This window comes from Phasianus colchicus, chromosome 21 (assembly GCF_987193195.1).
Source record: "Phasianus colchicus chromosome 21, bPhaCol1.hap1.1, whole genome shotgun sequence".
Lineage (NCBI taxonomy): Eukaryota > Metazoa > Chordata > Aves > Galliformes > Phasianidae > Phasianus > Phasianus colchicus.
The window spans coordinates 4,002,126-4,018,917 of record NC_143456.1 but is presented as its reverse complement, the minus strand read 5'-3'; the positions used below and the strand labels follow the sequence as shown (position 1 = coordinate 4,018,917).

The 16,792-nt window shown below is 38.0% G+C and overlaps 1 protein-coding gene across 2 annotated transcripts in view; it reads right to left on the bottom strand.

The window, feature by feature from the left end:
• The window catches only part of ZZEF1 (zinc finger ZZ-type and EF-hand domain containing 1), a 53,710-nt gene that overhangs the window by 19,230 nt on the left and 17,688 nt on the right, over positions 1-16,792 (bottom strand). For both annotated transcript variants that reach the window (XM_031591879.2, XM_031591880.2), the window contains exons 16-36: positions 16,308-16,441; positions 15,966-16,036; positions 15,375-15,489; positions 14,595-14,754; positions 13,890-14,011; positions 13,693-13,803; positions 13,088-13,254; positions 12,313-12,394; positions 11,502-11,703; positions 9,977-10,125; positions 9,454-9,694; positions 7,850-7,929; positions 6,512-6,605; positions 5,450-5,966; positions 4,617-4,781; positions 3,916-4,035; positions 3,191-3,352; positions 2,554-2,683; positions 2,146-2,284; positions 1,770-1,935; positions 963-1,225 (exon numbers count right to left, since the gene is read on the bottom strand). In XM_031591879.2, coding sequence (XP_031447739.2) covers positions 963-1,225; positions 1,770-1,935; positions 2,146-2,284; positions 2,554-2,683; positions 3,191-3,352; positions 3,916-4,035; positions 4,617-4,781; positions 5,450-5,966; positions 6,512-6,605; positions 7,850-7,929; positions 9,454-9,694; positions 9,977-10,125; positions 11,502-11,703; positions 12,313-12,394; positions 13,088-13,254; positions 13,693-13,803; positions 13,890-14,011; positions 14,595-14,754; positions 15,375-15,489; positions 15,966-16,036; positions 16,308-16,441 — 3,390 coding nt within the window. The remainder of the gene's footprint in view (positions 1-962; positions 1,226-1,769; positions 1,936-2,145; positions 2,285-2,553; positions 2,684-3,190; positions 3,353-3,915; positions 4,036-4,616; positions 4,782-5,449; positions 5,967-6,511; positions 6,606-7,849; positions 7,930-9,453; positions 9,695-9,976; positions 10,126-11,501; positions 11,704-12,312; positions 12,395-13,087; positions 13,255-13,692; positions 13,804-13,889; positions 14,012-14,594; positions 14,755-15,374; positions 15,490-15,965; positions 16,037-16,307; positions 16,442-16,792) is intronic.

Below are 16,792 nucleotides of genomic sequence, written 5' to 3'. Positions count from 1 at the left end.
CAAAACCCATTTAGCTTTGGAGTGGTAAGATGGGCAAAAAGCAGGACCGAAACATATAGAAACAGAACTGTAAACTTTTCCTCATGTTGTTTTTTCTCGAATGTTGTTGAGTGCAACTCCATCAAAAAGATGTTCTCCACCATGTTCCCTTATTTTGGTACAGCCAGTAAACAATTCTGTGATGAACAAGTGGTAACATTTTCTGCCTCACAAAGATGCCATCGAGGCAGAAGTCTTGATTAATTTTAAAAAGTATTGGGGCTCTTCAGTTTAAACTTCTGACCACATAAATGTCTGTACAATAAAACTACATTAAAAACAGATGAAATAATGAGTGTGCCTAAGTGTGTGGTCATTTAACAGTCATACTAGGGCTGTTAAAAAAAAAGCCAATAAATCTGACATTGCACGTATGATTTTGGATATATTCTACACAGATCTCTAGTGTATCACTGTAAATATCTGTAAGTAGGTCTTAGTTCACAGAAATCCTCATTTCCAGACAAAGGGGCACCATCCCAGCAACATACTAGAAATAAGATTTAAAAACTGTTGCAAATGGATGAGGATCAAAAGCATTTTGCACCAAGTTGTTTGCTTTCCTTCAAATCCTTCAACTGTCAGTAACATGTCAGTAACAGAACATGAAGCTAGATCAATCTGTTTACAACATTTGTAATGGAGAAAATAAAAAAGGAAAAAAAAAATAACAAAAAATAAAACCCAAGGAGTTGCCAAGATGCCTTTGGTATTTATATAAGCAGGAAATTAATTTACTCAAGCACCTATTTTCCATGTTTCCAATGACCCCGAATGACACTTGTTCTGCATTTGCTTTCTACATAAACAATTATTTTCAGTGAAGTACACAGTAGCTTCCCCTTTCCTTTGGAAACTTCACACTGAGCCATCACAGACACTTGCTAGAAACCACTGTCTCAGTGAAGGAGGAGCTGACTTACCTTTTCCTTGCTGTGCTTTCATCAGACAGTCTCCTATGAGCTGTATGCACTGATGCTGTAGAACTCTGGCATGACTAAGGACCTGGGAATCTAGTTTCTCTCCTTCTACTTCCTCCCCATTTGCCAGATCTGCACTGTAGAGAGTCAAAGCTGCAAACAACAGCCAGGAATAATTGTGGACATATGGTTGGATGAGTCTCTGTCGGTCACTGATTCGAATCGTCACCATTGGATACACTGTGATGCTGTGAGTGGGCAAGTGACTGAAAGAAAAAGTTGTAATGCGTAAGTTTGAAATGCAGACCCATTCTTGACAACCATCGAAGATAGTGACAATAAATACCTTTACACCATGCTATGAATAACCCAACACATTCCACAATTTCAAATTGTTGACCTTTAAGAGCTGTAAACCGTTGAACCCTCACCAACTCAAAGTGTCATTTAACAGGTCTACGAATGCACCTTGGGAAGAAATTTGGTGTCACATGTGGAAAGCTATACTGCCAAACCACAGCACTCTATTTGCTCTCCATCCTGTTACCCAGGGTGGCTAACCCTCCCTCTTCAGCTTTCACAGCCGTGGCCAGAAAATGGTTGCAATTCTGTTGCTTCAGGGCAGGTTTGCAAATTACAGATCTTTTTGTTGAAGTTTGCTATGTTTCACTCAAGGACATCAATTAGATGCTCTGATGTCAGATGCAAACTGGCAGGAAGTGATGTTTGAATGACTGACTGTACTAAGTTGCTAATTATCACTTTTCTGGCAAGGAAAGTGAGAGGAAAAAAATATCACATATTTAATACCTGTCAGAGTATTTCTTAGCAGAATAACATCCATAGCAAAGGTCAAAGTCATCACACACATTGCAGTTCATTCTCCGACCTATGATGACTCCTTGGCAGTGGTCACAGGCATACTCCATATTAACCATTTCATGGTCATCCTCATGTCCTTCAGGTTTAACTCCACCTGTGGAACAAGATGTTAAGAATTCTCTGAAAACTTTTGTTAATAAAGGATTTCTTAATTTCAAGTTCACATTCAGATTAGGAAAAGAAAAGCCTAACGTTTCTAAAACGTCCAAAAAAAAATCGTCCATTTCATTGTATATGTGTAATTTAAAGAAACTGCTTTCCCTTCAACTACAGAGTTCTGAGAGCTTTTATTAAAGGATCTTACCAAGAAAACAAGTTTTACACAAATCCATGTCATTGCACTGCAGACAGCGGTAGCGATGCCACGGTGCAATTTCATCACAGCCATCGCAGGATATGTCCACATTTAACAAGTCACAGTAACGTGCAACAAACATGTGCATCTAGGGGAATAAACAGACATGGTTTACTTGAGTATTAAGTTCTCAGAAAGTGCTTCATAGGCAGAAAGGAGAACACTCCCTCCACAAAACAAACAAAAAAGCCAACAATTCACATCTCTTCATCATTTCAGACCTCTGAAGGCCTACAAGGAGCCAGGGATCCAACTCATGAAAAACTGATTTAAGCCAAATGCCTTTCTCTCCTTTATGCTTTTAAAAGCCTCCTACTTTATCCCTTCTGCAAATAAATAAGCAAATCATGAGGTCACCTTTCTCTGCTTCTCTGGGTCAGCTTGAGCAATCTTTTCATACCAGCTCTCAAACATTATGTCCTGGCATTCATCCATCCACTCGCAGTTTTGCTTGTAGTCTGCAATTTCATCTTCTTCACTCCATTGACTAAAAGAAATGCAAGCTCAAAATTAAATGTGAACACAAACAGGCTTCTCTCTAATATAATTTGGGGTAGGTTTTGTTTGCTTCTTTTAAACCAAAGTGCTACAACCGAAAAAATAAACAACCAATGTTGTGAGAATTTCACTTCATTGGGTTAATAAGTGACTACACAGACACTTCCTCCTTGTCTTTATGATACTTTCTTGAACGTGTCATATTATACTGGAAGCATAATGCAGAAATCAGAAAATTCCACATTTACAAAACTGCTTTTAGTAATGCTGGCAAATCAGGTGAGAAATTTCCGTAGCTTTTTGGCCTTCACGTTTGCTCACAAGACAGATTTTAATGGCTTTTGCACCAGAAATGCTGCAAAAAATTCAAAAACTTGAACACTGTATTTGTCATACTCAATAGTTAATACCTTTATTGCCAGTTCAGGAATCTTTCTTGGTAAAAAATGATACAAATAATTAAAACCATGTAAAGGTTCCATTCTTCCTGACTCACCAGATCACACTATCATGAATACTAATGTTTTCCTGTGATGTTGTCATAAGGAGCTGTGGTAACTGAATCTCAACAAAGAAGGAAAGATCACTTGGTTCCCAACTCATATCCAAGAAGTGAAGGAGAGTTGTCTGCACACAGGATAAGGCAGGAAGTAAAGACCTAAAACCAAAACAAGACCAAAAAAATGTGACACCTCTACCCTAAAGTTTGCAACTTTCATGCGATACTGGACAGAGGGCTTGGGAGATATTAGCAGGGAAATAGATGTTTTATTCAAAATTTCTCGTTCCTCTATGACACTTGGCTATAAATTCCAACAGTTCTAATAAAACTATTACCAAAACATAAGCTTTAAAGTTCAAGAGTGGCTGAAGAATTGTGATATTTCTTGTGGCATCAATCTCACCAATGTATTCTGCAATAAGTTTGTTATTTCTAGTATTTTATTCCTAAGGCTTCAGGAACACATGGCTAAATTATAACTACAGAATGCCGTAATAAGCCAAAGTTTTAACAGCAATAAACCTATCATGCTTTCATGCTCAGTATTCATAAAAATGTAATTTAGCATTTTTGGCCACAAGATCAAAATTCCTTATTTAGTTTTGTAAGTAAAGCAAAATAAACTGGATTAAGAAATTAACAACAGATGAGAAGGAAAGAGATGAAGAAAAACAGAAAAAAAAAGATCTCACATTACTCAGGTGAGCAACGTGCTGTACCTGTCATTAATGGCACTAAATCCCTTCACAGAGTTTACCAGGAACAAAACAAGCTGATAGTAGGACTCCCGAATCTCCTTGTGCAGCGCAGCACCACAGCCTTCCAAGTTTCCAAAGTAGCTAGAAATTGAAGAGGCAGTTCAGTAGCCTAAAATTCATTGCCACATCTTACATAGTATGATTTGTCCATCTTGAAGAACCGAGCAGCACTTTCAGCACTTGCTGCATGTGCAGGTGATGCTAACCTTGTTTAAAATGCAGTCTGGCACTTTCAAAGGAAAGTAACAGAACCCTGTACCAGTAACCAGAAAAATAGGCTAGATTACTACTGCTTTACTGGATGAGAAAGAAAACAATTTGCTGAGAATGTAAATTAAAGTAATAACCAGACTCTGCAATCATTTTGTCTGCTGTGATCTGGTTGGATCTGGTGTATATGTATATTAGTATTCATGGCATGATTCAACCACATGATACCTACTGACTTGAGTGGGTCCAACTGAGTCCCACTTGAAAATAATTATTCATTTTTTTAATGAAATGTGCAAGCTAGGCACAGCAGTGTAAAAGATAATCTTCATGTCCCATTTTAATCATCCATATGAATAATAAGCCACAACATTTTACTTGTTTCAGCACAGATGGAGAACACAAGAGCTCCAACATACCACGTGGCTGAGACTTGTCCAATAACTACTCACTTTGTGAAATCTTTCTGACAGGCCAGAAGTTCTAAAAGAAAAAGCACACAGGGTGGATGAAAACAGTGGGGCTGTCCGAGTGAATCCAGGCACCGGCGGATTGTCCTGAGCACTTCCAAAATGTTCTGCCCTTGGGATTTTCTCAAAGCAAGAACCTTTAAAACACTGGAGAAGAGCAAAACCAACAACAGCAAAAAAAAATGAATGAGGATTTCAAAACTTGCTTAAGACAATAAATAAATAAATAAATAAATGTGCAAGAAATTAGTATCTATATTTTCCATTCTATTTCAGCAGCCTTATAGTAAAGTGGTGACTTATAACAGAGGTAATAATACTTTTAATATCAGTAGAAGTGAGTTATAAAGCTACAAATGGAATCCAGCACTTCCAGCATCAGTCCAAATTTAGAGACCATAATGGACACTGGAAGTCTCTTTCAATTTACACTCTCAGAATGCTGGGTAACTTATTGAAAGATGCAACTTAGAATTTATTATTTATTGATAGATCATATCTTCCACGTTTGTAGATAGGAAGTAAAATGCCCCGAGAAACAGATTTCAGGAAGAAAGGTAAAAAATGGCCATGTAATTGTTCTTCACATTCTAAAAATTCTGCATGACAGAAATGAACCAAAGGAAATCATGCTCTCTACAAGCCTCAACATGGCTGGGACAATTGAGGTTTGATACATAAATCTGACAACAATTTAGATACAACTTTCTTTTCTTTCGTTTTGCCTTGCAGCTAAATTATGTTTTATTCTATCAGAAGAGGTGCGAAGACAAATTTTGGCATTTTATAATTGACAACATTTACAATCTGCTCACCTTTCATGGGAAAGTGATTGATCCTTAATAAAATCCAATATGTTTTTCAATATAGGATATTTCTCCTTCAGAGTAGGCACAGCTCTTGGCTCTTCCACTGATCTGAAAGACAGCAGCCTTAGTCTTCCACGGCTGAACTGAGATTTTCGTGTGGGAGTGGAAGGAGGTGATGATACATCTTCTTGCTGTGAAGCTGTATTTTCAGAAGGCTTACTATGAAATGCAGATGCCTCTTCTGCTTGGAGAGGGTCAGTAATTTGTTTAATCTTAGTATCAGATTGTGTTGTTTGCTCCCCCTCTACTGAAACAGAACGAGTTACTCCACTGGAAGACGATGAGTGTGCTGCCTGGAAGTCTGTCTCTACAACAGAACTTTTTCTTTGGTTTTTATTAATGACATACTGATGAACGTTACCACCATCCTGGGCTTCCAAACTGTCTGAAGTTGAACCTTTCGTCTTTGCTCTCACAGGCAAAAAATTTAGTAACAAAAGGCTCTTCTGCATACAAAGCTTTGCTGCAGGATAAAAAAAAAAAAAAAAGAGTGTTGAAGTAATGATAACAGAACACCAAACTTGCTATCTTCTTTAAGGAGGAAGTAATTTATCTTGTTTCTTCCCAGTGAAGAGAGACAGAAAATGCTGTTTTAGTATATAGACCATGATGCTATCAGTTATGTAATTCCAGATTTCCAAATGCTAACTGCACAAGCATACAGTAGTCAATATGAACACATTTTATTCTATTGCTAAATCAGCTGTTATTGTAATGGCAGTTAGTCGTGGTAATGAGTTTATACAAAAATAGATGACTATAGTTCAGAACCAGGTGACCTAAGTGATGAGGCACTCCCTGTATAATTTTCTATTTTCTAAAAAGAAGAAAAAAAAAGCAAAACACAATCTCAGCTCAAGTAGTTTACACTAATTTATCCCCTAAATAATTAAAAAGTAACCCAAGTCTCTAGCTTACCTCTTACTGAAAATATAATTGCCAAGATTTACAAGGTAATGCTTTACTAAACCACCTGGAATGCTCATGCACTCAGAAGGAACCACTTACCAAGAGTTTCTGGGTTCACCTCACTTGCTTCTGTGCTCTGCTTCTCCTCAGTATCATTCCCCCTACCCATCAGGGATTTCTGTTTCATTTCCAACTGTAGACAGGACGTTAAAATAGTTAAAACATGACTCCCCCTACATATCTATACAGCAAGGCACTAAGAAGCTTGCACTGCATTAAAGGAATTTACTCTCAGGAGCAGATGACGTTAGTTATTATTCTCTATTACAGAACAAAGCAGCCTAAAAGAGCAGTACCTAAGCTCAGAGCAGGTAATGCAGCCTTGTACCAAGATGCTTATTTGGTAAGCTGCAACCCTTCCCTGCCACATGACAGGGTGTGCATCCTCTGCCCTGTAAGAAAAAGGCTTCTCCATCACCCCTACCTCTCTGGAAAATATGTACAACTAGGATGAGATAAGATTCTTTAAAAGCACTGTGTCATTTAACTGAGAGCACTGACAGATGTCATTGTCACTGCAGCCTGTACACAGAATGCAAATGGAATGCAAACATCACCCATCAGGCAACAAGCACAGTGCTGTTACTCATATTTACACACATCTGTACTCATTGTATCTGCAGTGTACATTCATGCTGCAGGGAATTCTTGCAGGACAGAAAGACCAGAAGTGACAAGAACAGTTAAACTGGCCAGCTCAAGGCTGAAAGGTTGATAAAAGCAACAGAAAAGGGGCCCACAGACTTGAATTAGCTGTTCTCAAAGGCCACACAGCTGTTAACATTTAAAATCTCCTGCAGACTACTGAAATCCAAGTCAAGTTTGGCTCTCTGCAGAGGCAGGTGATGATGCAGACACCTCTCACCAGGTTGTGAGCTGCAGACATGGGCTCTTGACATAAGCCTTATGTTTTAGAGGAACACTATGTGCAAGGAACATATCCTGAACTGCAGCCAGTTACTTGCTTGTCAAAGATGCAATTATTTCCTTTTCTGTAAGGGCTGCGGAATGGTAAAAAAATAATGTTTAAGACATTTATTTCTACACTAGAGCTCCAAAGATCTCTCACTGCCATGAAAAAACCTTCCTAACCACCAACACACAAACCTGCTGAAACATAACAAAGATAACTGATTTTGAGTGCAATTCAGTCCTAAACACTCATGATCAAACATCTGGAGCTGACAGAAGGAGAGGAATGTAAGAATGCATTTAAATATTTAAGTTCAAAGCTTAGGAAAAACTATATGTCCTTCCCAAGTGAAAATATTTGACCTAGAATCTAATAGAAAACATGGCTCCACACAGCTCCATAACAGTGCACTGCAATATATTTAGGTAAACAACATTAATAGATATCCTCCTGAGCGATCTTACCATCCATATTCTAATTGAATCAGCCAGGGAATATACTTGTGCAAACTCATCACTCAAAGGCACCTTGCCTCCACTGTTGACTGGAAATGAGAGAAAGAAGAGTCCTTTTTATTTACAGCTCCCTTCTTACATAACTTGACTACTTAACTAAAAAGTTATGCTAGAACCTTTGTCTCTTTGTCAATATTTGGAATGATGCCTGTAAGAAAAATAACAAATAAAACCTGCCAACTTTCCTGCACCTTGAATACATTGACTGCACCTTGACAGAGCTATTTGCAAAGTTAAATTACAAATTTCTTTCTCATCTCTTCCAAAATTGATGCCTGCATTCATGGAAAATAAAAACCTCACCCTATAATATATGCAAATATTACTAAGGCAAACTAATATGAGAATGATCAAAACTGCTTGGTATTAACTTAATCAAATACATCTGCAGAGCTTTATCTTCTTCCTCTCTCTTTTTTAAATGGATTTCTGGAATAGACTTTCCAGATCAGCTTACAAAAATTAAACATGACAAAATAGTTTCCATCAAAACTATCCTGATAACTACTATGGAGAAAGAGATGTTCCTGCTAAGGGTGTCCTTTCTCCCATTGATCAACTTCTACTTTATTTTTATCTCTTCTCTACATGTCCATAATTGTCATGGCCCATGTCAGCCTGGGTCCAGAAGCTGGTCTGCCCCAGCAAGATGAACCTTTTAACAGCAGGACAGGTATCTTACCCACTCATTAAAATACTCCTGAGTTACCACAGTTTTCAGTCTCACTCAGACAATTATATCAAATGTCAGACAGACAATATGACCGAAGGCAGTAACCCCTTTAGTCACTGAGTCAGTCTTTATGTCAATCATTTTTACACATAACTTTAAAGCTCACAAAGGAAGACGTTTAGCCTCAAGGTTGTGACAGGAACTGAAGGTGCTTAGCTTCTCCTACAATGAAAGCCTTCAACACCAAGTAACACCTTATTATCCAATACTTCAAATATATCAGTGAGCTTGATGGAAACAGAGTAAATTAAGAAGTTGTCCATTTTATCTACTAAAATATAAAAACTGTACAATGTACTTTATTACAAATTACAAGCAATATATTTCCCTCTATTTTAAATAAGTAAATGAATGTGTTTTGAAGATGTCAAAGTCAATTTCCAGAGTATGACATATTGGGAGGCAATTCACACCTCCCCAACAACCAAGACTTAAAAATCTGTGCAAACTGATGCTAGCTTTTCAGAAAATGCACCAGTAGACATAAAATGATTTAAGAACTGCTAATCACTGGAGGCCACACAGAGGAAATCACTACTCTCTTGATATGCCTTTCTAATAAGGCTTCATCAGTACTTTTGAATGGCTATTAATATTTGGACAGAGTTCTGAAGACAAAAGCATATATTAATAAAGCACACGCTCTAGAGATAAGGCTTACCTAGGCTGCCTAAAGGATGACTTCTTTGTACAGGAGAAAACACCCTTCTAGAAGTCATCACACTAAACTGATCTTTCCAAAGTTTATAACCTGAGCTGTAAGACAGCCTCTCACAAACATGAAGTCTTCATTATTAAGATAGTCTAATGTTAGAGTTACCATATTTCTGAAGCTTCTCATATAAAGCTGGAGTGAGATACACCAAAGCAGCAAACGTTGAGTTCACAGCTCGATCAACAGTAGAACCAGCAACGGTATCTGTTTTTGGGGTCTGTTTTCTGCATGTTTGTACAAGTCCCTTGAAAAGTTCAGATTTTTGCCCACTGAAATCCTGGGCAGGATCTGATTGGGCAAAGTCGATCAGAAAGTTACGGCAGTCATCCTGGTGAGAGCTCCTAGCCTGGAAGGAACGTCAGAAAACATTTACTTTAATATGGTGTGAAAAATTGTTGTGGACTGTTTCTACAGTAGGCCAATTTGCACTATAAGACTGCAGGTTGGAAAGTAATAAAAGGGCACAGAACAACAGTTTCTCTCTTTGATATTTAAAACATCTGATGCAGATGGTAACAACTGTAGCACAACAGCACAAATAGCTCATTCATTCTTGTTTAAGTTTAGATGAGGTTGTATGATACCTTAAGATTTCAAGCCAATAAAACAAAAACAGTGACCTAAGTACCTCTTTTTTATCTTGGCGTCCTCTGTTGGTTTCACTGGCTCCTGGCTCTGCCTCAGGACACATCTGATGCCTGAAGACAGGTTTCCACAATGGAGAATTAAGAACTGATGTTACTTTCAAAGGGGGCAAATCTGCTTCACTACCTAGCTCTGCAAGAAATTCAGAACAGACATTTCAGTTAATAAGCAGTTTTGTTCATTTACGTTATTTTCATTGGTTCATTAGTGTCAAACATTCTGAGGATTAAAAAAATCAAATGACTGAACAAATAATTGAACAACATTCTCCAACTTCCATTTCTCTAATATGGTGCAGAAAATAGATGTACTCTTTCTACAATGACAGCATCAGTATCTTACATTGCAGTGACAGTACCTCACATTATGAACGGGCTTTAATTCGAACATTCTTGCTTTACCTACAAGCACAAATCCACCAATTTCCAAGATAGTTTAAGAGTTTTTTTCTTCTACTGAATACGTGTAACTATTTGCTAGATGTAAGCATGCTCGTATTACAAAGGAGTAAATGAGTCCATGGTAAGAACAAATCAATTAGTTCCCTAAGTTCACAGGTAAGCACACGCCTGACTTTCTAAGGTAAGTAATGACTCCTTGATTGCAGCAGCACGTTTCATTTCTTCCAAATGGTAAAATAATTCAGATTTTGGAAGCTAGCTAGAAATGGTCTGGTTTTAAAATGAAAAAATAAACATCATCTATTTTAACTTATGGCATCCATCTCACATCTTGTATTCTTAGACTCATAGAAGCATTAAGATTGGAAAAGACCAGTAAGATTATAAAGCCCAACCCCAACCTACCCTCACCATAGCACTGAACACATCCCTTGGTGCCACATCTCCACACTTCTTGAACAGGGACGGTGACCTCACCACCTCCCTGGGTAGCTGTGCCACTGCATGAATGCTCTGAAAAGAAATCCTTCCCAATATCCAACCTGAACCTTCCTTGGTGCAATTTGAGGCCATCACCTCTCATCCTATCACAGTTACAGGGAGCAATCCCACATCACCACAACCTCCTTTCAGGCATCTGCAGAGAACAGTAAGGCCTCCCCTGAGCCTTCTCAAGACTGAACAATCCCAATTCCCTCAGCCACTCCTCATTAACTTGTGATCCAGACCCCTCACAGCTCCATTGTCCTCCTCTGGGCACACTCTAATATCCTTCTTGTAGCAGAGGACCCAAAACAGTACTCGAGGCACAGCCCCTCCAGCACCCAAACCAGTCAGTGGCCCAAACCTTAGGCATGCTCTATTTCTGGCTGGCTATTTCTTAGCCAACCTTAGTTTGCGAATTCAAATTTAAATCAACCCCATACGATCACATTTAAGATTTTAAATCACTGAAATTTCTGTTCAATACCCCGTATTTTTTTTTTCTGTTTTCTGGCTCCATCTTACCTCCACCAATGCATTGAATCACAGCGCTAGGAAACAATAATTGCAGAAGGAAAGGTACCACGTGGCATCACAACCTCAGGAGCTGTGGTGTGCACTCACCTCGTAGAGATTTCAGGGCCATGCTTCGGGAAGCCAAGCGCCCCATCAGCCGGCACACTAGAAGCTGTAAATCCAAGCCCCAAGAAACGGCGACATCGGGGAGGCCGTAAGCAGTGACGGTGAACTTGTAGCCCCACTCATTATTACTGCTGTCAGAGTGAAAGAGAAACTGCAGCCGTGGGCCAGCCTTAAAGGTCACTTTCTACAGAGCAACAAAACAGTCATTTTGCCAAATGTACATGACAGGAAGACGTATCAGGGTAATGAATTTCCTTCAGCAACTGCGGTTTTTCAATATTGTTTTCTGCATAATGGATTTAATTTCCCCACCACATGAATGAGAAACCCATAGTATAAGCCAGCAAGATTTCTTAATCAGTATCTTAACATGACATTTTATGGATGATCAAGCTTTTGAAGTTGATGCCATAAAACAATACAGAAGCATCCCACTTGAGCAGGTATCATCAGAGACAGGGAGTAGCCACAGGAAGCATCAAGCTCATCTCATGATGCTAAAAATTGCAAGGGCAGAGTGCCAAAGGACAAATTTTACCCACATAGTTAATTCCAATTAAATATGATTATTACTTTCAATTATGACAAATTGCTCCTTTGATTACAGGAAGAAACCAGGATTCTTTACTTATTCACCCCCTTACTTGCATCATTACAGAATTTCTTCCCCCATCCTTGATGGGGACTAATCACACAAGCAGATATGATTTTAGACAGCAGCTTTTCCATGAAAATCACAAGAATTTCCAAAGATTTGATCTATCATTTGGTTCAGAATTTTAAAGGTGCTCACCTTGGGCCACTTCTCAGTGCCAACCTTTGTATCGTAACGAGTTTTTGCACCCCTGGCATCAGTAAACTCCAGGTAATCATACCTGTGAAAATTACAATTAGTTACTTCCAAATTTACTTTGTAAATTCTAGGGGAAAACATTTCTTTTTGGATTTTCACAAGTCCATCACCTCCAAGTCCAAGTACCCCACCACATCTTACAGAAGTACAGTTCCATTGCTTCCTGTGACTGCTAGGGAATTTATTTCATGTTTCAGTGCAATAGTTTCAGCAAACACAGACTTGCTCTCCTGTAGAACTTTCCCAACCCTTCAGAATCGGTAATGGGTACCAATTTTAACATCTGGCATATGTCTTAAGACAACAATAACCTGGTATGTTAAAAAAAAAAAAACAAAAAAAAACCCCAAAACCAAAAATATAAACAAAAGACACAGCAGTTTTGCCTAAAGATAGTGAAATAAATGCCACAATTAGAAACTTTATAAGTTGTAGTGGTCAATGCAACACTGCAAGATAGATCAAAGCAAGCAAGATTCAGAGTCACACAAACAGCTTGCCTGCTCAATTGTGAGGAGAGGTGACTTTCAGCACAAGATTAAGACATTCAGAATAACACCCTGTGTGGTAAGCAGGACAATGAAGAAATTGAAATGGCATTCTTGGAGCGAGAGAAGTATTCCTTGCACAGTGGAGCATGACTTCATCCTCTGCAAATGCATATTGGAATCTTCATATAGCTATTAGAATTCAGCACTGCACAAGATTAAATTACCTCCTTTCAGTTTCACATTTTTCATCAAATTCCACCTCAAAGTAAGTTGCCCCATGGCACAGGAAGACTGAGACATCATGGCAATTATTCTCATAGTTATGAAGAGATTCCAATGTCCACGTTCTCAAGACAACAGGCTGTTCTTGCTGCCAGCTTTCAATTTCCATCTGTGCAATGAAAATGTAAAGCATTAAAAAAAGAAAATCACACTAGATTGTGTCTATTCATTCAAGTTGCTAGATCTACATACAACTTCCATATCAGAAGAAGTTTTTATGGTTCTTCATATATCACTGGACGTTTCATTACTTATAAATGTTTTCTATGTCCTTTCAAAATTCTCAACAACAGACCTGAGCTTCCTATGCCTTTCTTGCAATTCTCCTTTTGTTTCACTGCACTTGTTTGGTTTTGTAAAGCACTGCATAATTGTGGTACAATTAAACAGCATTTATGCACACGTACTTTAAAATAAGCATTAAAAAAGGTCACTTTTAGACCATCAGAAGAGCTGACAAGAGATCCAATCAAGCAAAATGTTCAAATACATTAATAAAATTTGGAAGAAGTAGACGCTCACAGGTTGGAACTGTATCTTTAGTTACCTTATGAGGCTCACTACAAAGCTTTTTCAGTGGTTCTACCAAAGTGCTGAATTCCTGTAGCAGAGTACAATATGGAATGTCTAAAGTGCAAAAATCCAACAAGAAGATGACCTAAAGGAAAACAGAGCTGTCATTAAAACACACGTAACAATACCCACACTGCCCAGATAGAGTACAAAACTCCCATATTCACTTACCAGCTGACGAGTTGCCATAGCAAATACAGAATTACTTATTTTTTCTACTATTGTTTTGCCACTATACTTGGATAAAAGTGACTGCAAAATCATTCTGATGTTTGTCAGGAACTGGCCCACATCTAAAGAGCGGAAATAAAAAAGAAACACAAATAACATAAACAAGAAGTGATTTTACATAAAGTTCCAGACATCACATTTCCATTGGCCCTGTTAATTATTCCATAGTGTAATGCATTAGAATAAAGACACTTTCGAGAGATGCTGCAGTAGAACACCTCTAAGTAATTCCTTTCTTCGAGCTATCACAAACATCTAGGAAAATACAGACTACAACAAAGGAGTTTATAAAAATAGGGACACATCAAAAAGGGACATGTAAAAAAGCCAAAGTGTTCAAATGAATGTCTGTAAAAGCTTTTTTTTTTCTTTTTTTTTTTTCTTTTTTCTTTCTTTCAGCAGTTTAGTTTCCAAACATACTGGAGACTTTTCTGAAGATTCTTCCAACATAATTTTATCAGTACACCTAAAATTCTTCATCATATCACAGGCATATCACCATATCATATTGCCTAAAATTCCTTTCACGAGAGATTTCAGGCAACTGCTGAAATTTGGTGAGCCCATCCTATGCTATTTGTTAAATCACATTGAAAAGTCCTGTGTTATGCCACCTTTAACTCCGTATTCAACCCCACCACTTACAGTTTTTTAGTATTTCTATGGCAAGATCCTTGGCTGAGCTATCACTCCCCTTAAGCTGCAGGTAGCACCATGAAAGGAGGCTGCCCTGAACAGACCAGAATAGGGAAGACAGGACTGTGCCACTCTCCTGCTGCGCAACATCCAGCATCATCATTTCACACTGAAAAGTAACAGAACAAAAGGGTATCTCTTCTGCTGCAGAATGACACATTGTGTACTAAGTTAACCATGACTGATATTATCAGCCCACTCTTCCCAAATAAAAGATTAAATGTAACTGACAAATAGCATCTATTATCATAAAGCTGTGTAACTCCAGGAAGCAAGGAATGTATTTTGTTTTGATAAGTCACAGCTTTAAGTAGAAGCAGCTACACATGAATCACTCTATGTTCTCAGCACACTTCTTCTGCATATGTAAATTTACACCTCCATTTACACCTCCCCTGAATGCATGACCAATTCTAATCTCACAACATGGAGTGACTATTTCCGTTTCCTAGCATTCATAGGAAGACATGTAATCTCTTAAATGATATCAAAAGCCCATCCTTCCCTTATTCATTACTTACCTTCCTATTAAGAAAAACTAATGCTGAAAGGAAAACATTTCAGTTGGAAGACCTAACCTTGCATATCTCAGTAGACATCAACAGCTTTGATGTCTACTGAAGCATGAGACAACCAGTTTCTTTAAGAACACATCTTCTGCATGCAGCTTGAGTATGAACGCAGGTAGAAATCCTAGCAAAGAAGTAGGAACAGTGCAAAACCACTTACCTCTCTTGCTGCCACCAGTAGAAGGGTATCCATGACTGACAGCACTTCACTTACGTCAAAATTTGCAGAAACTCCCTTCTCTGGTAATAGTAAGAGTCCACCCGGATCTTGATCACTATAAAACAAAGACCTTCTTACTAAGAAAAAAAAAAAAAGGTCTCATAGTTCCAAAATACAAATTCAGTTATCCATGTGATGAAGATTAACCTGTAGAGATCCTACTGTGCCACTACTGTTAAAATAAAAAGAAGATTCTCATGCAAAGGGTTCTCACAAACCCAAACTGATTAAAACATCACGATGAACAAAGACCCCAAACAGTCCCTTAAAAATAAATAAATAAGTGATAGGCTAGCAAAAACCCATGAGCAGCATACTGTGATTTCAGCATCAACAGTTATCTTGGAAATTTTATATTTTATTTTATATAGTTAATAAATAACTGCAGTACTCTCCTTTCTAAAGCAAAGTCAGTTGACTGTTTCAGATAATTATTTTCCAGTGGAATTATATTTATAACAAGGATCGAATATGATTTTATTAACAGGTGAGAGACATCAGACAATTATTTTCAGTTTCAAGATCTCTTACCTGAAGTGGGTGCACAAGGATCTGAAGGCAAGATGTACAGATTGCTTATGTTCTTGCTCTGTGATGTTTTTCTAGAAGAAAAAGATTTATTTGTATGATGGGTACCATATCCCTCCTCTATGAGGAAGAATTATCATTTCTGCACCTCACTATTCATTTTTGGCAGCATAAAAGCAGTACAGCTACAAAGGGGAAGGGTGGTAAAAAGAAGCAAAGGAACAATTGTTTTTAGTTTAATGGGACACAGCATATATGTAATATTTGACAACAAGAACTCAGACTGCTGCTTTCTGCATAAAGAAAAGAGGCAGTAAACAATTTATTTCTCATGTAATAGCTTACCATCATGGCAAAGAGCTGGTTTCTCCTGGTTTGTCTGTCTGGGAAAAAGATTGCTGCTCCACTGAGTAAGGTGTTCTTAACTTCCTGCTTCAACATTTTCACTGGCATGAAGTTGGTGTCCTCCATATCCACCACTGCTCATACAAAAAGGAAAGAAAATGGTAAGTTTAAGTCAGTATTTTATTAAACACATTTAATCCAATTGTGTCTTCAATGTTCTGCACAACTTCAAGCCTTTGCAATCTCATACTACACTCGTAGAAAATGGGGGAAAACATTTTGACTTCCATCAAGAATAATTTCTCAAAGGAGATATTTACTTGTTGAATAAATTAATTCTAGGAACATTAAGGCTTGACAACTATCACAGCTAATAAAGCATTCAAGATGTGACAGATTCTGTGTCAACTTGTTTCTCTCCTTTGCTTTTCAGGAGATTGTCAGCTAATTAGCAAAAAACATACATAAAGAGGGTTCAAGCCTGT